The 24,558-nt window shown below is 45.9% G+C and overlaps 1 protein-coding gene across 8 annotated transcripts in view; it reads right to left on the bottom strand.

The window, feature by feature from the left end:
- The window catches only part of NCAM1 (neural cell adhesion molecule 1), a 287,961-nt gene that overhangs the window by 43,298 nt on the left and 220,105 nt on the right, over positions 1–24,558 (bottom strand). For 7 of the 8 annotated variants that reach the window (XM_089773318.1, XM_089773319.1, XM_089773317.1 and 4 more), the window contains 3 exons: positions 23,159–23,255; positions 22,147–22,317; positions 15,890–16,021 (listed from right to left, as the gene is read on the bottom strand). In XM_089773318.1, the coding sequence (XP_089629444.1) occupies positions 15,890–16,021; positions 22,147–22,317; positions 23,159–23,255 (400 nt within the window). Of the gene's footprint in view, positions 1–171; positions 175–4,626; positions 4,669–7,236; positions 7,270–15,889; positions 16,022–22,146; positions 22,318–23,158; positions 23,256–24,558 lie in introns of all 8 variants that reach the window. The other variant, XM_075909680.2, reaches the window with a different exon arrangement.

The raw sequence follows: 24,558 nt of genomic DNA on the forward strand, positions 1-24,558 counted from the left end.
AGCACAAATGGTTGGCTTTTAGTTCTTCACATGCAGATAACAGGTGGTGAGCAATCTCTCCAAAAAGTTTACAGAAGAAATTTTGAGCAATGGAATTTAGAGGTCCCTATTTGCTGGGGTGTTTTTAATTCCCCACAGATCTAGTCAACCAATCAGAACAAAATTTTTTACCTTCTGTTCACCAGCGTGGACGACATCATCAGCACCATGCAAGCCACATGACAAAGTCACATGATACGCACGCACATGATTGGTTGAAAGGAAAGTGGAGGAGGTCACATGGAAAATACAAAAAATTAAAAAACTGATGTAAACAATGGGCAAGGGAAAATCAACAACAGAATTACAGAAGAAATAAAATATAAACAAAATTAAAATTAACCAGTATATATAAGAAACATTGGGGAGACAGTAAAATTGCCTGGAAATATAAGAATATTAAACCAGAGAAAGCACTGGGTTATGACACCAGTAAGGGTTAGGCACAGCGGCATCACTGCTTATTAATGCCAAGTCAGGGAGCGAATAAACATTATTGAAGTGAAGGACCGTTGTCCTCAAGCTTGGACAGCAGAAGGAATCCACAAGACTGTTGAAAAGAAAAAGGAAAGACATGTTATTCAGAAACAACCCAGGCACAAGAGAAGAAACAGAAACAGTTATCGCCAATGGTTTAGCAAGGATGGGCCTTGGCTTCTCATATCAACGGGGCATCCGTTTCTGTAGGAACAAAAATCTTTATTAATAATAATGGAGAAGAAAAATCTGCGTGTTTATTTCTGATGATGAGGTTGCTAATAATTAAAATGCAACCGTGATTTGCTAACTCCAGCAATCAACTCTGAAAGAGCATAAGATACACTTACGAAAACCAGACTAAAGACTCATCAACAGATAAATCATACTGCAAAAATCCAAGTGATAATATGATATGGCGCAGTCCATCAATGAGGTGGAGCAGAAATGGTTTGCACTGAAAGTTAATGACAGGTATGGCACAAGGAAGATATGGACATTGGACAACGGAGAAGGGCAAGTGAACAGATTGTGCAGAGAGGGAATGCAGGATAGGAGGCCATGAAACCTATTCTTGGTTCCCCTCTGCCCAAATTCTGTTCCCTTTAAACTTTACTGCCTGCATGAAAGTGTTTATCTATTATACTAGGCAGTGATTAACACGCTACGCTCTGTAGTGTAGCCTTAGTATAACTGAGAATCAACCCATCAGTCTTCTCGGTGCTATTACTTGGCAAGACATGCCATGTTACTATTTAGACAAAGAGCAGTACATAGAAAAAGAAGATAATTATCAAAAAAATGTTAGGTTTTCTATGCAAGTATGCCAGGCTCACAGTAACAGAAATCCAAGCGAGCAGACTGCAACTGCCCATAGAAATATATCTTTCCTGCCTGCCTTCAGAAGGAAGAGATTTTGCATTCAAATTGTATGTTCATGAATTAATTATTATGATAAATTCACAGGTCTTGAATTTCACCAAGGAGGTGGGGAGATTAATGGTCATTGCTGGTTCTTCTGGAAGGGAGTTTAAGGGCTATAGGACAGCTGCTGCAGAGGATATGTTTCCAAATTCCCTGTCGTATCACCTTCAGAGATCAGACTATATCTGCTTAGTGAGATCTTTATTCAAAAATATATTTTTAAAAGTGCCTAGAAGTCTTGGGAGCCAAAGTCTTATTGAAAGCTAAGGGGATGCAGGATTCTATGTCATTTAAGCATTTCTGAAAATTTTACTCGAAGGCTAGAACCGTGACCTTCATCATGTACTCGGTGGGCTGCCTACCATGTGCTCAAAACATTGGATGGTTGCTCCAGCCATGGCTGTTGTGTTATGCATCAGATGAAATTCTTTTGGAGTCTGTGCTCTCACTTCCAGGTAGAATATATAGCAAGAATTTTGAGGCTATGGATAAACAGGTGACTGTAGCCATAGCTGCATCACACAGGATGGAACAGAGCAAACTGACTGTCCAAAGGGAAAAATATTTTCAATGATGGGGTCTTCAGCCCTCATCATCTCATGTGTGTGATATGATGGCACATTGATGGGTCCTGCAATGCAGCCTGAAGGTGGCATGCTTAGTTGTCATTCTCAGCTCTTCTAGAAGAGAATTCTGTAGTTGTAGGGCAGTTTCTAATTCACACTGATCTCACCCCATTATTCCTATGGACTGCAACTAGTGCAAGCGACTGTGATGAAGGTTACAGAAGGGTAAAACCACCAGATGAGATAGTATGGGGCAGATATGCCCATGAGAATTAAAAGTCCAGTGGAGATGTGCTCTTGAATCCCTTAGATGATTTTGAAAATCTCCCCCAATATGTTACATATCCTGCACAAAAACACTAAAATATTTGACCTGTTTCAAAATCCATTTGTAGTCAATGGAAAACATCCTAGTGACTTCGCAGGGCTTTGGAGAAGGCCCACTGTTCATTTTTCTCTTCTGCTTTTAATACTAGTGATGTTAAGTAGCTATTCTCATAATTTTTTGGCCTTTAATTTCACCCAGTCTCTGTTTGGAAAACACCTGAGCTGCTGTACCAGCTTTAACAGTAATACATTAATGCAAAGCCTCTGGCAAAGCTGTTGCCAAGGTGGGTTTTTTCAGTCTATGAATACAGCCCATTAACATGCTGTAGAACAACTTAGCATGGAAGCAAATGCCTCTGGTATTTACATAAATGTGCGGAATAAACTAATGACAACCAGGCAGCAGGAGGCAGGATTTTACAAACATCTAAAAAACTGAACTCCTTTCACACTAAAAACCAGACTTTTATATTTATCTTTTTTTTAATGAAAAATGTCCAACCCACACTAATATTTAGCTTCCTTGAGGTGAAACAAGCCATGTTTCTATTCAGAAATACTAAAAGATTTTGCATTTCTGCCAAAAAATTCTATCTCCTGACCACATCCAAGTCCAGAAATTAGGGAAAGGCTGCAATCAACTCTTTGCTTCCTGCAAGAAAAAAATGTGCGTTAGTAGCACCACTTATCAACCCTCCAAAAAACCCCGTGGAAACGGTGTGAGCAGAATAAAAAAATACAGTACTCTTCTGCAAAACGGAACCACTCCCACTTTAAAAGCATTAGAAATTAGAATTCTGTGTATTACACGCACAAGAAACATACTGAGAGGAAGAAACTGTTAACTGTGTTGACTGGCAGATTTAAGGCTTATATGCAAGACCAAACACAGGGCCAGTGAAACAGAGCATGTTTTTTCCCTTCTTGCAGTTTTGGACTCAACATCCTTCCAATCTCCCCTAAAAAAGAAGTGTGTTTCATGCTTTTAGTGTATCTGCTTCATGGCTTCCAAACCACTGCAAATAAACGCCGCTTCATCTCAGGCAAACAGACACACACAGTATTACTGAAAACCAAAGCAAGCTAGCAGCGATTGGTCTGAGATTTCAGTGTTTGCTGAGTCTATCACTAATGTTTTCCTTAACTGCCTTGCCCCATCTCTCCAGACTGTATTGCAAATATTTGCCTGGATTGTTATGGAATGTGCAATGCCACAGAGCTTCTGCAGACATGAGTTTTACAAACTGTATCCGGGATCCCTGTTCAGCGAAATGGCCTCTGTGCTACTTACCCTTATGCCAGACACTGAGCAGTAAAATCTTTTTTTTTTTTTTGGTCTACAAATCAATGAATGCTGTTGTGCTTTTAAGCTGTTTGTTATTCTGCTCAGCTACCTCACTGTGGTATGTGAGCTCACCCCTAGGCCCATGAGGCAGAACGGTCTGGCGGATAGGACACTAAGTGGGAATTCAGGAAACCAGTGCTGGATTTCCAGCTCATCTATAGTCTGATCTTGAGCCAGCTGTTTAATTGAGCTTGTGCCTCAGTTCCCCTCAAAATGGGGATAGAATTCCCCTCTCTTGTAGGATAAAATCCTCTAATAATCTGGAGGTACTTGGCTACCAAGGGTGATGCAGATCATGGATCTGATCCATCTGGCGTATCTCCGCCCTCCTGATGAGGAAGGGTTCCTACCTCCCTGCGCTCCCTTCACCTTTTGCCAGGAAGAACGCACTGTGAGAAAAATCGTTCCATCAGCTGCTTCCCTATTGTTCTATCTGAAAACAGCTGATAGTCTGTCTCCTCCTGGTCTCTGGTGCTGTTCTGGGCGTAACCAATGGCTTCAGCGTGGCTGTGCAGGAAAAACACCCAGAGGAACGATGCCATATAGCATCCCCAAATCTACCTCTTCATTCTCATCTTCATTCATCATCACCCCCCATTTCAGTTCTCACTGGACTCCCCTCAAACCGAAGGGAAAATGAACCTTTGGAGAGCGAGAGGAAATGCTCATAGAATGTTAGTTAACACCGTCTGCTGTTTTTAAGAGGCTGAAACTCCTCATGCTTCTCATGAACCCTGTGTTAGCAATTTCCAACACATGCTTGGGATTGGCTGCATGCTCACCCGCCTGAATGCCTGCATGCTCACACATCCGTCAATGCCAGATTGTAACTTCAGCCTTAAAAGACATCAGCATAACAAGGCATGTGTTTTAATTGCTGCGGATGGAAGATCTATATGGCAGCAACCACCACTCAGAACCAAGGGGGAGCAGGTCCCATCTACTCACTCATCTGCTCTGTGCTTTCGGATCTGGTAGGAGCCTGGGTTGCTATGGAAACACGAAGGATAGGACAGGACTTGTAAAGGTGAAATACAGCATGAAAATAAAAATCAGGAGGAGGGGAGAGATTAGGTGAAATGATGCCTAATGAGGAGGGGACAGGCCATACTGAACACTATACATGCCCAACATTTATAAATATTAGATTAAGGTTTCTATGAACGGTGCATTGTGCTAGGATTCCCCCCTTCCTGCCTTGCAACATCTAAATTCCACCCACAAACCAGGGTCTCTTCCCAGTCTTCAGAGCAGGATGGCTGTGAATGCAGCTGTGAGGCTCTCAGCGATGGCAGGGAATCCAGCAGACCTTTCCAAGGGCTTTGTTCCCAGGGGTGCTTGTAGCCCCAGAGTTCTGAGCCCAAACCGAATCTCAAAGGCGCTACACAAAGCTGTTGCAGTTTCACACATTTTCAACCCAAAACAATAACTCTCTGAGGGTATTCTACACTACCAGCCTAGTTCAAACTAGGGTGGTAATGTAGGCAACCGGAGTAGCAAACGAAGCCTGGGATTTGAATTTCCCGGGCTTCATTTGCATAAAGCCGGGCGCCGCCATTTTTAAATGACCGCTAGTGCAGACTCCGTGAAACGGACAGCATCGTGAAACGAGGAGTAACGGTAGTTCGGAATAGGAAGCCTAGTCCGAACTACCTAGTCCGTGCCGCGCGGCTACACGCGGCACTAGCGGACATTTAAAAATGGCGGCGCCCGGCTTTATGCAAATGAAGCCCGGGAAATTCAAATCCCGGGCTTCATTTGCAACTCCGGTTGCCTACATTACCACCCTGGTTTGAACTAGGGTGGTAGTGTAGACATACCCTGAGATTCTCTGAAACCCAGCCCAGTTCATCCTACACTTGGCTCTGGCTAGACCCACAGAACAATTGCCAAAAAACCCCCTCCAGTGCAGGATGCTGTCCCTGAGACTGGCCAAGACTGCAGCTCCAGAGGAAAATGCAAAAAGACCCCAAAGTGGACAATTAGGTGATAAGCCTGCCCTGCTGAGATGATTTTTCCATACTCCCTTTTGCCTCTAAGGAAAGACTTCCTATCCCTTCTGTATTTGTAATCCCATCCAATGTGGGTGGGTATTCTCTGCCTAGGCCCTTATGGACTGCTGCTGGACTCTTGCTCTCAACAATACCCGTGCCCAAGTTCAGGAGCATCATAAACCTCTCAGTGGCTTCAGTCTGATTTTCAGGGTTTGAAAGTCAACCTTTGCACAGCTCTGCATCAACAGGAAGCCTACAGGCAAACCTCCAGCCTTGCCTCTCACTGTACCGAAGTACGGCCCCACATCAGCAAGCAGCAGTAGCAGAAACTAACAGGTACATGAGCCACTCAGTTCTAACAGAACATGGCCTGCATTCTGCTATTTGTGTTACTACCTGCATGCTTCTCCGTGCTCCTCTGCTGCGTGTTCATATCCCCCCCCCCCTTTTTCTATTTTCTAAACATTGGCCTTCAATGGCCTTACTGGGAATTGAGACTGACTTGAAAGAGATCAGGTCCCATGGGCAGAGATCACGTTCACGCTCAAAAAAAAAAAAAAAAAAAAAAAAAAAAAAAAAAAAAAAAAACCACACAACAACAAAAAAGACCTGACTTATAGGAAGCAGTGAGTATCACACAAGCAGCATCTTTGAGGAATGACAGATTCAAAGCTCCTTAAAATGTTAGGAAGAGCACTCAGCACTGCACACCAGAGAGGAAAGTCAAACCACACAAACATGAACGTCAGCATCACTCTGAATCCAGCACGGATCGCTAGACTCAGTGGACCCAAAGCGAAACAAGACTCCATTTCCAAATGCCAAAGGGCACAGCTGGGAGGAATTGATTTTTATAACGCTATGTAAGATCCTTATTTTTTTTTTAAATAAAGGAGCAGATTGTCTTCCCCATGGGGCACCCTAGCTAGAGTTACCGCCACACCAGCCTGTGGCAAAGCTTGGGTTTAATTCCTCCTCCTTTCTCGTGCAGGCATCCATCTGGTTGACCTTAGTCAGGCATGGGATGGGAGAAGGGGAGAGACCCCTTTGTGATCCGCAGCCTAAATCTAACAATACGGATTTAAAATTAAACAGTTCAGAAAGAAATTATTTCCTTCTGCAGCCCAAGGAGGCGCCTTAGCAGCAGGCCTAGGGAGGAACACGTCTTTAACTGTTGCTCATGCGAGTATTCTTGTTTTCTGGCTAAGCTCTCTTACTACCTGTTTTGCCAAAATTAGCTCTGGAAACGTAGCGTCTGCAGGATACTCCCACAAAATGGGAATGGAATAAAAAATACTAGTGGTGAAAGGTCCCAGTGAAGTCCACAACAAAACTCCCAATGACTTCACTATTGAATTCTCTTCTCCATCTGGCTGGAAGTTTTACTATCCATTTGCATTCCTGTCTGCTGCTTAGCAATTCAGCCTATGCTAACTGCAGTCTTTCTAGGGAGAGGATTTAGTTTTCACCCAGGTAACAGAAATATTAGGCTGATTGCACCATAGCTGGTAGGGAGACACATGCAGAGCACAGCAGAGCAAACCCAGGTTTCTGTCATACTCACTGTCTGCAAAATGGGAGGGAGGAGCAACAGTAGCTAAAGAAAGAGAAAGGATGGTGAAAGGAGGAAGAAATTCTTGTTAAATGTAGCCAAAGGAAGGAAAACAGGAAAGAGTGAAAGGGCAGGATCCCCGTTGGGATAAGGACTTTTTGACATGTCTGTGCATAAGGATGGGAGAATGAAAGACAAAGCTGCCCTGTGTCTTCTGTTAAAGGGAAACTGACAGGCTCTCTATCTTGCAAGGCCTGTGTTCTCTGTGTACACACGTCTCCCTGGTGCATCTCCACTAAACACCACTTACCTCATTAAGGAGCTCCAGCAATGTGCCATGAGCCCAAACCAACAATCATGGATTGCCATGGAGATAATGGCCAACGCCTCATATAAGTAAGAGCAGAATGTGGCCCCCGTTAACTCCTGCAACAGTCAATGCCATTGATAAGAGAAACACAGGACAGAGACACCCGCTAGTTATGGGGTGAGGGATGTGACCAAGTGTTAGAAGGAAGTAGAATCCTGAACTTGGGTTTTTGCAGATACAAAGTACTGTAAAGTATGGGCACCCTGTATTTTTGCTTTCAACTGGATTTATTTGTAATCTTGAATTGCCTTACAGATCTGGGATTATTAAAGCGTTGTTCTCTTAAATTATGGCCGATGCATTAGAGTTCCCCTTTAGTCTCCCCTTCACTCCAACAAGAAGCTCAAGGGCCTTGAAATGAAGCAGCACACGTGAGGCAAGTACGCAGCTCATGTTTGTTTCAAACACTGTTGTGAGGGTTACTAAAAATGAGTGGAGGGGGGGGGGGGGGGAGAGGGACAACCAACAAACCAATCCAGAGATTTCCTTCCAGCACCAGGATCGTCTGTGATCTGTTACACTAGTAATGATCTGAGGCCCCATCTTCCTCAAGGTTAGGGAGAAACTGCTTCCTTTGGACGATGAGCGAGAAAAACAAACATCTCACACAACCACAACAGCAGACGTTACAAAACCGCGTCCCCTTGACATTCAAACAGGAATTCTAAGCAAGAAACAAGAGTTTTGTCTGGTACTAAAATGCAACTCCAGCATTCATGTCCATAAAGACTATTGATAAAAGTTATACTATGGTCTCCATGTCAGATTAGACCAGTGGTGGGCAACCTGCGGACCGCATGTGGCCCATCGGGGTTCTTTGTGTGGACTGCGAGATATACCAGGGTGGCCAAATTCCACTGGTTTCACACCACATCGTTTCTTTCCTACCAGTATTAATAAAGTGACACACACATAAAGCAAGGGCACGTGAAGTGAGGTGTGTGCTGATTGCACACAACATGGACTGAGAGCTGTGTGCTGTCTCTGCATTCAATCAAAGCACTGCTACAGTTCAATCAGCACCCTCACAATTTCTAGGTACGCAAGTGCAGTTAGCAAAACTGCCCAATTCCAGAAGAATGTCCTGGTTAGGACAACCTTGTGGCCCACTGAGATGAAGGATGGCCACTCATGCGGTCCATTCACTAGCTTAGGTTGCCCATCGCTGGTCTAGACCTTACTCCTCAAATGGTATGCTGAATCCACCCATCTGAGCCCTTTCATGTCTATTCTTGATGGATTTAGTTCTACAAACAATGAGATAGCTGTTAAGATGGATTTATCTGCATATATACATGGTAACAGTTACTCTTTTTAGTTTAATTTCTGAAATGTATAGTAAGTATAATATATAATTAGTTATACAAAAGCAAAAGTTTTCTGTTTCAGTGGTTTTTCATGACTATCTACTTTCTTTTTCTCACTCCCCAGCGATGCAGCAAATTAAGAAGTAACATTCAAGCAATTAAATTCTAAAGGTTATCAACTCAATCACTGAAGAAAGATTTAGTGACAAATCTTAACAATACTGTCTCTCCAATCTTCATTCCCCCTTGCTGTCTCCAAACTGCAACCAGTATCTTTTTAATCAAGCAGATTGCTCGTTTTCCATCTGGCAACGTTTTGATAGCAGATACTTAAAAAAAAAAAGTGGAACTTGTTTGCTGTGTTTAGATGGTTTGGGATCAGAGGGGGAGGGCCTTGAAGAGTCTAAGCCTGGGCTTGTAACCAGCCAGTTTTGTTGACTGATTAATTGTATCACAGTCACAAGTCTGATAATTGATGCTTTCTGTAACAGAATGCACCTAATTCAGTGGCCAAATACATTCATTTTAGGCTTTTGGCCTTGGCAAGCTTAGTTCTTACATGCCCTAAATGGTTTAATGTATTAATGCACACAAATAATACACAGCAGACACCTGTCAAGAAAGTCACCTTGCTGGCTAAGAACACGTCCCATTTACCAGCATGTTCACCCATCTCCTCTTTATTCTAAGCCACAACAATCAGCTTTTCCTCATGTGATGTGTCCATGCAGAGTGCATTAGCATCAGGATGGGAACTGCTAACCCAGTGGACACAGGGGTATCAAATAGCATCCAATGGCCAAACTCACATTTATTCCTTGAAAATTCCATAGCTCACCGATTGCCCTATCAGGGAGCTGACCACACAGCTGCAGTATTCTGAGTTCAAAAAGTATATACCAGATTAATGAAAAAAGGCTGGATTAGAAATAGCCCTGTAGGCCTGAGCACCCTGGACAGTCTTCAGTCTCACTGATGTCCATGAGTTGAGGGATCACTCTTTTGGAATAGATTGGAACTGACTACCGTAAGCAGCTTTTCCTCATATGTGTTAGTCATCCTGATGCTACTTGCAACCTGGTCAAGAATGCCCATAGACTACTGCTGCTTTATGAGCTTTCCCACATGGAGTCGTGATGGTATTGGACTCCAAGGGAGTCAGGGTGGCATCCGTGTAATAACCTGCCCCTGTGCTCTGTGTTCACTGGCTGTCCTTGAGATTCATGTAACATTATGCTGCCTCCTCCACAATCCACTCCAAAAAGTTCTTAGAATATCAGTGATGATCTCAGATGTCAGAAATATTTACAGTAGCAAAGCTTCTCTGATCACCAGATCCACAGCTCACAAACTTACTCTTTGTTGGAAGCTCATCATACGACCCAGCCTCTCCCACCAGATAGACTTGTTCATTTTGTTCTTTAATTCTTTAAACTCATTAGTTAAAGACATGGTTGAGGACATCAACACTATTGCTAAGCTGTCCCTCAAACCAAAAGCCATTTAAAAAGTGCTGTCGTCTCACTTCTTTCATGGTTAACGAGGGCTGGTTGTTTTCCCACCAATACATTTTCATAACCCCACTGCAAAATAGTGAAAAACGTTTTTAGTTTATAAACGTGTTTGCTCCTAGAGTTTGAAAACAGGCTCTAAGTTTCACATGAATTATGTTTTCAATGGTTTCCAAAGGATGAACTGAGATAACGATGAATATTTAAAGCATATTTTCTTTGCTTAGACAAACTTATTAAAATGGCAGAAGGGGCTTCAGGGACAAAGAGCACTGGCTACTATTCCTGGAGCATCCATCTTCAGAAGTGCAGCTATTGAAATGGAGCTGGTCTACAGACCATTTCCTGTCTCAATTCCCACTAAGGATTGAGAGTTGCAATATAATTTATTTGTCAGAAGAAATACATTCCTCTTTAGCTGCTTTAAACTCAAGGAACATATACCAACCTGAAAATCTTATGTCAGTTTCATCATGCAAGCCAGTTACACAATCCCCCCATACCAAAAAAGGGGGAGGGTCTTACAGCGTTCTCTCGACAGGCCTTTTTTTTTGTCCGAAAGACTGCTGCATGGTACGTAGCCATTGCTTCCTGCCTTCCTGTTGAGGGCCAGATTTTGGTATCTTGACTCACATGGAAGGCCATCTTTATTCCATGAGTGGTTCTACCGAGGTCAGGACTAGTCTATCTAGTCTTTTCAGGTTCTTATGCAGCTCTCCTTCGCTGACCACCAACTTCTGTTGGTGAGAGAGGCCAGTTTTTGAGCGTACACTGCTCTTCATCAGGTGTTTCCCTTACCAGCAGAAGTTGATTCAATAAAAAGATATAACCTCCCCCACCCTGTCTCGCTAATACCTGGGACTAAGAAGGCTGCAACACAGTACTATTAATACGGCATTTCTGAACATTTTAATCACTGAGGCTAGCATCTGTCAGGCGTGGTTCTACTCTTCTTCTCTGTCACCAGGGGAAATTGCGAGGGAGCAGGGTTAAAAATACTGTAATTAAGTATTTTACGTATACCATGCTATGTGTTAGTATCAGCATGGACAAGGTTGATGAAAACTACACTTGGAGCAAAGTCTTATTCAGCAAGAGTAAAAGCATGAGATTGTAACCCTCAGTGTCAATCTCCGACTCAGCTCTGCTACTCCTAGTATGCTGAGGCCCCATCCCGAGACCAGAGGAGGCAGCGCTATACCATGCTTTCCAAGGGCACCATATACACCCAACATCATTCCCTTGGCTTCCCCTTACCACAACAGTCCCACATAATTTAGAAGAGCAAAGCTGGGCTGAAATTCCTTTCCAAACCTTGCTGACTCCCTGCAATGAGCCTATGAAATTCCAAAGGGATTTTCCTGGTCTGATCTTCAATAAGTTGCACAAACAAATGAAACCATTTCAAAAGCTCCAGGAGGTAATACCACGTAGTGTATTCTTATGGAACCGCCTTCAAACGCACATTCACAGTGAAGCCCTGAGTCTGTGGTAAGCTGAAGAGGAAAGGAAAGTGGCAAGTAAAGACTGAAAGATGGAGGTGTCCAAGAAGGGGAGAGAGAGTTTTTGACAACAAGGGGGATGCTCGTGAGTGGAATGCCACAAGTGGGGGAGAGCAGCCAGGGTGGAGGCCGAGAAGCAGGAGAAGGTGGCTGAGAGAAGGCTGTGATAGATCTTGAAAACTCAGAGAGCAACTCTGAGTCTGGTTCAGAGCAAGGTGGGATGGTAGAGAAGGGGATGAGAGCAAGTAGGGAAAGAGTGAGAAGAGAAAGATCATAATAGTAATGTTCCAGTCCCTCCAGAACTCTTCTGTGCTGCAAGCTTGTCCAATATCTTCTCTATCTTCCTCCGCTCCCTAGTGGTACCGAGTGTTTCACAGCCTGATCTTCATTTCTTATCACAGGCTTGGACTTTGCCAGCTGATTCAAGTGGCATCTGGCGTTTGCCCAGAATGGCTGCAATGGACATACTGGGGTGGCCTGGGTGAGTACATGCCACTCACCATCAAGATGGCAGAGTCAGGCCCTGGTGCTAGAGCATATGAAATCACTACTGTGGTTAGGTTTTATGCACTTTCTAGTGCTTGGTTCTAATAACAAATTCCAGCCATCCTGTTCATAGAATCACAGGATAGATGGCTTTGTTCAACCTGTCTTGCCTAGGCTCTATGAAGCTGTACCGTGGTCTCTGCGGTCCTCTGTCATCATTTCCAGGGGTGTTTCTGCAATGACCTACAGGAGCACTGGACAGCAGGTCTGACCAAGTCTCTGATATATAGTTCATCCCGCTTTGTCCTTGTTCTATACTTTGCTTCTTCTGTCCTGCTACTCCCCCCCATGGAGCAATCTCCACACATTCTTTCCCATCTCTCCCTCAGGCCTGGTCACTCATCACCATCTCCTCCAACTTCACCTGCTCCCACAATCAGACTGCAAGAGCTAGGTAGTGCATTTGTTCACATGAACTTGTGAAAACTCCATGAGCAGGACTATGTCTCAGCCTGTGTCAGCTGACAAACCAGTGCACCAGCAGCTCATGCCCATCAAACAGGAGAAGAATATATTTTGGTCCAGAAAACCAAATTTTAGATGACGACTCCAGACTTTAACACACTGGTGTAAATGGGTCATATTACATGTGTGCTTTAACTCTGCTGTTGTAAGAGCCACCGAATTGTCACCAGATGATGAGCATGTGGCTTGGCAGGCATATCTGGAGCTACGACTGAAAGCATGACTTTTGAGATCCCTTTTTACTGCCTCATTCAGTGCTTTTTTAAACCTTCTTTCTTTATGACATTCATCATCATAGAACTGAATGCCCATGTCTTTATCTCCCCGGCATATCACTGCTGTTGTCCAATTCACAACATGCTGCCAAACCAATTGCTAGATAGATATAATACTGTGATTCACTTTATATGAGAGAGAAATTACTCCTGCAAAAATTATAGGCTCCAAACAATGTAACCAAAATACTGCATACGTGTCCCAAAATCACAACAGTTAAGACATTTCTTCCTTTTGACCTTATTCTATTTGCAATTGGTACAATCTGAAATTCTATCCCACTACGGCTGTACATATCTATCTAGCTATCAGACAGTCAACCCCACTGATCTATCGAATGATCTACCCAAACTTTGGTTTTCCTGTAGGACCCACAGCTCAAGAATGCTATGGATAAAATCCAGGGTGTGCTGAAGTCAACGGCCAATCTCTTAACTTTAGCTTAGTCAGAATTTCACAATATATATCTACTAATACACTTTTCTGGAGCTGCAAGATCTGCTGGCAAGTTTTTGAGGACACAATCATGATGGTAACATCCCAGTAAAGGCTGCCACTATAATTTTGGCCACAGGATCAGATCACCAGGAGGAGGGCATCATAATACAACGAGCAGCTGCTGCTATAATTCTCACCCAGCTGAAGTGGCATCTCCTTGCTGCCATGCTGTTAATCTGAAAGGCAGGAATAACTATAGGTTATATGATGAGTACTTTTTGATTAAGCCTGGGTGATAATCCTGACTATTCCAAATAAACAGATCCACCAAACCATAATTAATTTTCTCACATTAATGTTGGATTTTGGCTGGTGGTGGAGATGTGTTTGTGCACTAAACGGAAAGTAGCTGCAATCCATTTAATTGGTGGAGAACTATATGTGCTACTTAGAACTTTTTAAAAGGAAAAGGGTATTTGTGAACATCTTCTCCAAATGTTCTCCCTTTTACTTCCAAATTTTTGGGGAAAAAAATAAGAATTTTTGAAAATTTCTACATTGAAAAAAAATCATCTTAAATGTTGATGCTTTTGGCTGTTTGTTTTCTGAATGTCGAAAGTTCATGGAAACTTGAAAAATCTCAATGAGTTCTAACCAAGAAACATTCCGCTACTCCACTCTTCAGCTGCTGACCCAGCAGTGCCTTCATCTCTAGAAAAATCACTGCAACTCTGATACTGCATGCAGTAAGACCTGAAAAAGGCCTCTGAACTCCGTTCAACAGAGACACATTAAGCAGAGCAGAATAGCTACTCTAGGATCAGTATTATCAGGAAATGGATAGTACCAGCTACTTCTTCCTAAGGACAAGGAGAGGGAGAAAAAACTAAATTAAATGCTAGAGCTATGGCATGTTAGGGGAGCATTCCAAGGATGGACAGAAAGAAAGAGATGCAGAAAGGCACTTACGTGAATGAGGAATGCCTGCAGTTTTCCACAGGTGGAACACAGACAAAAAGAAAAAAGATACACCCAAAAACAACAATGTCAAAGGATGGAAAAAAAGGTAATAGAGATCATGGAGCTGGACATTCCTAACAGCAGGGGCAGTACTCAATGCAACCCTATGGCGAGGGGAACAGCTAGAGAATTACTGCAAAAGGTAAGAAGTAACATGAGATCTGGCCTGACACACGGGAATGGGCTCTCTAGGCACATGAGGCTTGCATTATTCTGTAGTGCTTGTGCTTTGAGTGCTCCTGGACCCGACAGCCAGGGTGATTGGGGTGCGGCGACCTATCTGCAGAACTCTCGGGAGCTCCAGAACGATCAGTGGCAGTATTCTAGAGCGTGATGGAGGAGACAGCTCTGAGCTCACGACCACATCTGTGAAGAGTCACTAGCTTGAGCAGCGTCAGGAGAGCGGGAGATACACGTGGACATATTCAGGCACCCCCATGTGATAGGGGTGAACAGCACATCAAATGCCATGGGGAGTGGCAGGAAAGCACACAGAATCAACTCTGACTGACCTAGGATCTTAAGCCCCTGGTTGGGATCAGATAAAAGAGTGAGGGGCTCTATATAAACACTGGCTCTTCCCTTATGGCTCCAGTATGATGCTTCAGGCACATGGAATGTCATCATTTTACCTTTTTCCCAGCTAGCAGTATTCCCACTGCAAAACCTCCCCCCCCCCCCCAAATCAAACCTGATTTTGTCACCAAGGCTGTTTGTTCATGATGGAGATGGGGAGGCCCCAGGGTGCTGAGTAGCATCCCACTGACAGATGGGGATGGGGTAAGGTAGGGGAACATTTTAACAGAGCAAACACTGGAGCGGTGAAAAAACCTTCCCTCCCTCCTGCAGCTTCACACTCATTCTCATGGAAATGTCTCTGACACCCCTTCAATTCCTCTCCTAGCCCCTGAACAATGACAATAGCCTGTTGCTCCTCCATGGGCTGCTTGTTTGTCTTATTAGAATGCCATGCGATTGCCCGCTGCCCACATCTACAGGAGAGTAGAACATTTGCGGCAGTCATGGGGACGCGGCCCAAACCAATCCCACCCTTGGAAGAGGGAAAATATGAACGATGGAGTCCGGCAAAATCACAAAAGCTCAGTAGACTCTGCAAAGGATGCAGCACGGCCTGCAAGAGAAAGAGGAACTGTCCACACGCAGCAAGGATCCCCCAGGGAAAGCCAAGGAAAGAACCAAAGGGCAGAAGAAGGGTTGGTTTTTACTTACGAACGGGCTGGGTCTTGAACTCAGACACCGGACTGATCTCTCCCAGGCCCTTGCCATTGATGGCGGACAGTCTGACGGCGTAGCTTGTCTCTGGCTTCAGGCCCACGATGGTGATCGTGCCCTCCATGTTCGCTGTTGCAGAAATGGGGAAGGGGGAGGGAAGGGAAGAGAAGAGAAGTGTTTGTATGAACAGTACAAGCCCATTTTCATCCCCTGTAATGCCGGGTTCATGCATGTCGCATGAGCTGTGTGTGGCCCCATAGGCATGCCCCAGACCAACCACCCCCTTCTGGGGAGCATTTAGTGCCAAGACTACAGGGCTAACGCTGCCTGCAGGGCCCCCCAAAGGAGATGGGCTGGGGTGAGACCCAGAGCAGGCAGGCAAGGGGAGCAACTGCTGCACCTATCACTGTGGCTATCCAAGAAGTAATCCCACATGCCCCAATGAGGGGGGATGGCTGCAGAGTGCACACAGCCCAGTGTGGGTCAGGCTTCCGAGCCCAGCTCCCCGAACAGGTCACAGACACAGCCCATCAGCAGCCCACGCGGGGCGAGCAGCAGGGGGACTGGAAAAGCAAAGAATCATAGAACGCTGGAACTGGAAGGGAGTCCTAGGGGCCATCAAGTCCCGTCTCCTGCCCTCGCGGCAGGACCACGCACCATCTAGATGTGGAGCACAAACACACTTACGTGGCATGTCTGTGCACACAGGGCATATTCCTACACCTGCTCTGTCCACAGGAATGGCTCGCTTGCCGTATTTTAACCACCGAGCAGCGTGAAGCCACTACTTTCCCCTACCAGGTACTTCCCGCAGATAGAACAAAGGGGGGGGGGCAATAATTTTTGGCTGGGGGTCACTTCAAATATTTTTTAAGTAACCCCAGGCCACCCCGGAAGGGGCGGGGCCTAAACGGGAAGGGTGGAGCGTGTGAAGCCTCCTCTTGCCCTGCGAGGGGCATGTGGCACTTCGAAGTGCTACAACCTACTCGCAGGGCCGGGACAGGGCGAAGGAAGCTTCACACCAGCTCCGCAGCCCCCTGGCCCTGATGGGGCCAAGCCTCTTCCAGGGCATGGGTGCCTCGTGGAAAACGGGGGCAAAGGGATTCCCGCTCTGCCCCCACCCTGCAAGCAGCATGCAGTGCTTTTAGAAGTGCCACGTGCTGCTCCCAGGGCAGGGGAAGAGCGGAGAAGCAATCCCCCACCCCCAGGCTCTAATTGACTTGGGGGTAGGGGAGCAGCAGGGCTTCTGCAGGCCAGATCCATCCACTTGGCGGGCCGGATCCAGCCCACGGAGGCCCTTTTGCCCATCCCTGCTCTGTGGGCACCGACTTCCAAGTGCCAGGCACACTTCAGCCGTTAACCCCTCTTGCATCCACGTGCAGCGCTCAAGGTATGACACGTGGGCTTGTAATCTGTGCAAGTCGCAGAGAAAGCACCTGAATGGGACCCTGTTTGCTGGAGAGCTTGTGATTGCGGGGCAGGCTGCTTTGACAAGGCAGTCACAGCGTGACTCTGCTCAGCAGAGAAGGATACATGTGGTGTGCTGGATGAAGGGAAGAACCTGGCAATGGAAAAGCTCCGGGGGGGAAAAACCCCTCACAGCTTTCCACCTGCATGGCTCACTGCTGCTCCATGTGCACTGTGTTTATACTTCACGTGGTTTGTGGGCCATTGCTTGGCAGAATGTCTCACTCCCGTTACAAGCCTCCCAAGATTCCGGCTGTCGGATCTAGGCCTCGTTTTGTTGCATCATACCCTTTAATATTCAACACTAGTAGGGAAAAGCAACACCTCACAGGGAAACCAGACCCCACAGAACACACAGTCAATGGAAGGGCTGACAAAACAACGGGCCATTTATCTACAGCACCATGTGTGACAAAATGGGCCGGCTGGGCTTACTCAACAGGTTTTTGTAGATGCAGCCAGCCTAGAGACTTTACATATCATCTGACTCCTAACCCACCTCAAAGGCTAACAAGAATCATTTCAGATTCCTCGCCTTGTCTCAGATACCACAGCCCCTGTATGACCCCAAGCCATTACACTGGAGAGAGATTTCCTTTCTTCCTGACGCAGCAGAATTTAAAAGCAGAAACCTTGGAGGAGCAGGAGATCGATGGGGGATTAGCAGTGCAGCTATCTGTCTACTCAACTCCTATTGAACTGACTAGGAGCCAAGCCTCCAGCAAGAGAAGAGGCTACGACCCTCCCTTAGGAACTGAGCATCACAGCTCAGACATACTTTGAGAGGGAGAGCGGGAGGGGAGACCGAGTGAGGTTTTTATTGTCTTAACTATAGAAAATCTGTTTCCACTTCACGGAAGGAAGAGTCAGAGGAACCAAACCTGACTCTAGCTATGGGCATGCCATATCTGTGGCAGCAGCAAGCCTACAGCACGATGGGAATACAAATACTAATATTTATGGGTCAGGTAGTAGAACCTTCAAGGTCAAGATTCTCCCTCCACCAGCCGCATCCGTCCCAAACAGCCTTGGTTAACTGGACTGTACTATAAGATGTTTAGATTTCCACAGACTAGTGCTATACTATTGGTGGGAGTTAGAACTCTTGTGGGAAGAGAATCAGGTTGTGTGAGAATCTGGTTGTTTTTTGTACTTTATGGCAACACTGCAAGTGGCTTGGGCAGGAGGTACAAATCATTATACATAAATGAAACCATTATACAAAATCATGGGAGAGCTTCATCTGGATCTTGTGCTCATCTGGTCACCCCATCTAGGACAGGGTGTAAAAGAGTCATGGTTTTAAGTTTTCACTGAAAAATGCCCAGGTTTTACAAAAGTATTATCTGTTTTTTACTGATTTTCACCTTAATTTTGGACCACTTGAATACAGGAAAATACTGATTATGTAAAGAAAATCCAGTGCATTATGCTAGGAGATGTGTTTGTTAAAAAGTTAGCTTCCCATTTACACTTAGACTATTAAAAATAACTCAATACAGGAACAGCTGAACACACACGTGTCCATATACACATGTATTGTTAATATACAGTTCGTTAAATAAACAATAGCATTAAACTTTTCAATATTTAATTTTTCTCTTTTAGTTTCTTTTATTCTGTTCTCACGTATCCCAATAGTAAATGAGATATTGACCCTGAAAAATGTGACATTAATTTTTTGCACTAATTTTCATCTATTTTTTTTTAGATTTTAGACTCTTAAATTCCTGGGCAATTTTAAACAAAATAAAAACTGAGAAGGAAAGGCCTTGAGGATCATAGAATCATAGAATTACTAGGACTGGAAGGGACCTCGAGAGGGCATCAAGTCCAGTCCTCTGCCCCCATGGCAGGACCAAATACTGTCTTGACCATCCCTGATAGACATTTATCTAACCTACTCTTAAATATCTCCAGAGATGGGGATCCCACAACCTCCCTGGAAAATTTATTCCAGTGTTTAACTACCCTGACAGTTAGGAACTTTTTCCTAATGTCCAACCTAAACCTTCCTTGCTGCAGTTTAAGCCCATTGCTTCTTGTTCTAGCCTCAGAGGCCAAGATGAACAAGTTTTCTCCCCCCTCCTTATGATACCCTTTTAGATACGTGAAAACTGCTATCATGTCCCCCCTCATTCTTCTCTTTTCTAAACTAAACAAACCCAATTCTTTCAGCCTTCCCTCATAGGTCATGTTCTCTAGACCTTTAATCATTCTTGTTGCTCTTCTCTGGACCCTCTCCAATTTCTCCACAGGATGCTGCAGAACTAGAGAGGGTGAAGAGCAGGACAATGAGAATGACGAGGGGCCTTAACGTTTGAAAGGACTGGAACTATTTATCTTAGAAAGGAGACAAAGAGAGGGCTTGATAAAATTATATAAAATAATGACTAGCTTAGACAGGAGAGACCAGGAACTTCTGTTCTCCTTCTTTCACAATACAAGAACAAGGAGACGGTCAATGAAATTAAAAGACAGGAAACCCAAAACTAAATACAGAAAATGTTTTTATGCAAGTGACTGGACCAAGGAATTCACTGCGAGTCACTGGGGGCAAGAACTGTGCAAAGTTTCAAAAGGGATTAGAGATTTGTATGACAAAAAAGCACATCCACCTATCCTAGTTAACTCTACCAAAAATTTTAGGAGGAATATTAAACTTCATGCTTTCTGTCTTAATCCGATTATTCAGTATTAAGTGATTAGGATGAAACCTACCTGGGTGTGCAGATTACCCCACATCTGCCCACCCAGAGGGTTTCTTACACTTTCCTCAGAAACAACCGGCACTAGGGATGTAAGCGAGTAGTTGAGTTAATCTGGTCACCTACTCGCATTTCCCTCCCCCGCCCTACTGCCTCTGTACCAGAGGCAGCAAGGGGGGAGAGGCAGAAGCCGCCTATCAGACCACGCTGCAGCCCCTACCAGAGGCAGCAGTGCTGGGGCGGAGGTCAGGGGAGGATGCCACAAAGCAGCCTCTGCCCACGGTCGCCTCAGGCTCACCACGGGCAAAGGCTGCTTCACGGCAGCAGCCCCAATCTGCTGGGATGCCCCACGGACAGGGGCTGCTGCTGTGAAGCAGCCTCTGGCCTTGGTGGCCCGGGCTGGCTGCCGACAGAGGCAGTTTCATGGTAGTTTTCCCCGCTCCCTTCCCCGCAGCAGCCTCTGTTGGCGGGGAGTTCCTGCAGACTGTGGCTGCTGCCTCTGTTTCCGAGGCAGCAGTGTGGGGCAGCAGGCAGCCAGTCTGTGCAGGGAGCTGGTTTTTAAAACTGGTGCCCTTTGAAGACTAGCTCCTGCCTGGCATCCCATGCTGCAGCCTCAGACACAGAGGAAGCAGCACAGAGTGGCAAAGGGCTTCCCAGAAGTGGGGCCAGACTGCACTGGCCACTGGCCCCACCCCCGGGGACTATAGAATAGTCGACTAACTGCTAAGAATTCACGTGGTTAGTTGACTATTCTATTACCTGATGGCTACCATCCATTACCGGCACTAGCCAGTGTTAGAGAAAGGGCACTGAGTTAACTGGACCATAGTGATTCCCGTATTCTGAAATAATGTGTTTGAATGAACTATATTGTAGTTCTGAGCCTCCCCACGGAATATCTCTGACAGATAACCTGGAAGGTCCATTAAAAATGTTAAAGCTGAAGTTCATGCCAATGTTTAAAAGGAAGGTTTCTCCTAAAAATTCCCAGTATACAGATTGTTTTATGTCTAATGAGTATGTTTCCCTGTACCGGAGGTGACAATAAGTGGATGTAGCCTGGTGCGCAGCTCTGGCAATAATTGGGTGAGCTACGGCAAAAGCCAGCAGGGAGCTATTTAAAGAGCTGGCAGGGACCCGGGTTGCAAAAGGACTGGAAATTTTAAGTTACTTTCACTGCTGCCCTCCATCCAGATTCATCCTGCACAGCTGTTCCTTCCTCTTAAATGAGCTTATTACAAAACCAGGCTGAAGACTCAGGGAAAACTGGATCTGGAGCTCAATTGGGTTTGACTTTAAACTATGTATCAGGTGAAAACAATTCCATTTCTGTTGCTTAGATTGCAGTTAGATGGGCTATGGCTAGAGTACACAGTTTTTTCGAAAAAAAACTTCACCTGTGTCTAGACTGCCATTGCATTTCTTCAAAATTAAATAGAAAGAACACGGTGTTTTTTTCCAACAGAGGTAAACCTCATTTTACGAGGAAGAACGCGTCTTTTCAAAAGAGCTCTTCCGAAAAAAGGCGTTCTTGACCGCAAACAGAGCTTTTTCAAAAGAGAGCATCCAGATTGCCTGGGTGCTCTCTTTCAAAAAAGTGGATCGTTTTTGGAAAGCCTTGTAGCTGTCTAGATGATCTCTTTCGAAAGAGGCTTGTAGTCTATACGTACCCTTAGACTGCAAGCTCTTTGGGGCAGGGACTGTCTTTTCATGTGCGAGCAACAACTAGCATAATGAGTATTGATCCCTGATTGAGGAATCCGGGGGATAATGCAATACATATAAATAATAATACATTTAGAGTCTTTGTTGGCACTATTGTTTTCTTATCCTGTAAGTAGTAAGGCTCTGCACAGATGAGTGGCAGGAACAGAGCCCAGTCACTTGAAAGCATACACTTCATTCCAGTGGGAATGATTTTAGAATCCCATCCACACCTGACCAGAGTGCGGACTTCACATCAGAAGTCCCAGACAGTTTGGGGTGAGTGCTGAAGTTAGAGGAGGGAATGGTCACACTCCAAAGATAAGAAAATGTTGGGATGCGAAGAGGGATTGCAGTATTTTTTTCACACCCTACCTTCTTTGGCATCAAACAACTTGGAATGCCAATCCTCCTCGCCCAGAGCTCTCCACTCTGCCTTGTACTTGAGGATGGGCACCCCACCGGTGGCCTCTGGCTCATCGAACTCCACTTGGGCAGTGCTAGAGTAAGGCTCCACTCTGTCAATGGAAGGAGAGGATGGCGTATCTGGGGGAGGAAGGGAAATGAGTAGTGATGTGGAGAGAGCAGGCAGCACATGTCTATACAGCCGGTACCCTTGGAGAGCAGGTGCCGGTGGCAATCCCAGAAACGTCTCCCTGCATTCTGCCTTGTCTGACCAGGTCCCCACCCAAGCTGGCTACAGGGACTTTTAGGACACAAACAGGTTCTCTGTGAATTTTGGAGCGTTAATTTCCTCCTTCCCATCAAGGACAAGAAACCTGTAGCATCTCCCTCCTGGTCACTTATTTACCCAATGGAGCCTACATGTGGTCATGCATGCAGCCTGCAGGCTATTCTGTTGCTTCAGGCCTTCCTCACGGAACATGTGAATGCACAGCTGGGTAATTCCTAACTGTTTCCATGGCAACAGGGTGAATGAATTATTGAGGGCACGCTGAGTTCAGGACAGCCGGGTCCCTTCCTGCCTGTCTGGCTACCGAGGCAGGCGGAGAAGCCTGGCTGGTGGACATGTGCAGCTTTGGGATTCCTATGAGGCAGCAGGATGTTTTATGGAGGATAGTTTCCTAGGTCTAACCCATATACATGGTCATGCTATTAAAAGCCAGAACCAAAGATTCAGTCACAGCACTGGTGGGTACTGCAAGGTGCAGAAAGGCCGACTCGGGCCAAAAGCAGCTCTCTCCAGAAACAGGGGCAGGAGACAATTCCTGGGCTTGACCCAACTCCAAATTTACGGGCCACCACCTGGCTGCTCCTCTGATGCCCCTCAAGGCAGATGGTTGGAATAGGGCAAATCTTTACCTTCATCACACAGCAAAGTGAACGACTGTGCATCCCACCAGCCCTCTGCCTGTCAACAGCTCACCTGCTTGTACGAGGATGAATTCCGAGGACTCCTGGCCGATGCGGTTCACTGCACTGCAGTTATAAGTCCCGAAGTCGTTTTCAGAATCTGGTGTCACCTGGATGGTTAAGATTGTGGGGGGGGGGGGGGGGTTATTTAAGGATGGGCTCAGATCTCAAAAATCAATTTGCCGAAGCCCCTTCTGGTTTTACTAAATGGGGATACCAAGATACCATAAAATAAGGATGCTAAACATCAGACATGAGTGTCGGTTGTCCAGTGCCCTGGCATGATAGGCAAGAAGCTGAAGAGAAACCTCTGCTTATGGTCCACGGGCGGCTCAATTTACCGGGGCCACAAGATTTTCTTTAGCTCCTGCCCTGTTATCTACTACTCTCCTGAATCCTCTCTCCATTAATCAAACAGCACAAGGGTGCGCACATGTATCACAGTGAGGGAAGAGAGGCTGCACATCAGGAGTCTCAACAAATATGATGCAGAGATAGAGAGCAAAAGACTGTGTTTTTCCAGGTGTATCATGCTCACGTGCTCCCTCCTGACCAACATTTACACTCCAACCTCTCAGTGGCGTAGTGAGGCGGTGGGGGGAGAGGCTGCCCCCAGGCACCATGCTAGAGGGGCGCCAAGTTAGTTCCCCTCCACTCCCCCTGTCATCCGTCTGCTCGCCTGCTCCTCCTCTGCCCGCTGCCATCAGCTGGATCCTCCTCCATCTCTGCTGGCGGGTTATTGTGTGCGGGGGTCTGGTTCCAAACTGAAGGGGGTGGGGGAAGACGCAGTACAAGCTCCTCCTCCCTCCTCCCAGGGTTGGGCTCAGCCGTGTGCCAGGCTCAGGGCCCCGCCACATGGCCGGGAGGGGGTGGGGCGTGGAGAGATGCAAATTTTGCCTTTGTCCCTGGGCGCATAACACCCTCAGTACACCTCTGCAACCCGTTCCAGGTGAGGAACATGCCTCTTCATAGCCTGTAGCTGAGCATTCTTCTGATCATTAGCTAGCAATCCATTCTCTGGCCCTTGACTGGCATGCACAGAGGAGGAGAGAGAGTCTCATTTCTAGCCTGCCTCTTGGCACAATGTGTGCTGCCCCTGCTCCTGCCATGGGCCAGACCTTAACTTCTTGCCACAGGAGGCTGGAAATGCTTCTTTCCTATTTACAGACCAGTTCGCAACAGACCCACGGAGTGACAGAGAGCTCCCACTGGGGCTTTCGGCGCCACTAACATTCATCTACCACCAGGGGCGGCCCGAGGTGGGCTGCGGCAGCTGGCGCCCCAGGCGTAATGCGTGATGGATGCTCCCGCAACCACAGCCCTCAATGGCGTGATGCCATCCCTGGGTGTCCATTTAAAACGGCGCCCTAGGCGACGGCCTAGTCGGCCTATACGCACAGGCCGTCCCTGTCT

The sequence above is a fragment of the Pelodiscus sinensis genome, chromosome 25 (assembly GCF_052426305.1).
Source record: "Pelodiscus sinensis isolate ZL-2025 chromosome 25, ASM5242630v1, whole genome shotgun sequence".
Classification (NCBI taxonomy): Eukaryota; Metazoa; Chordata; order Testudines; family Trionychidae; genus Pelodiscus; species Pelodiscus sinensis.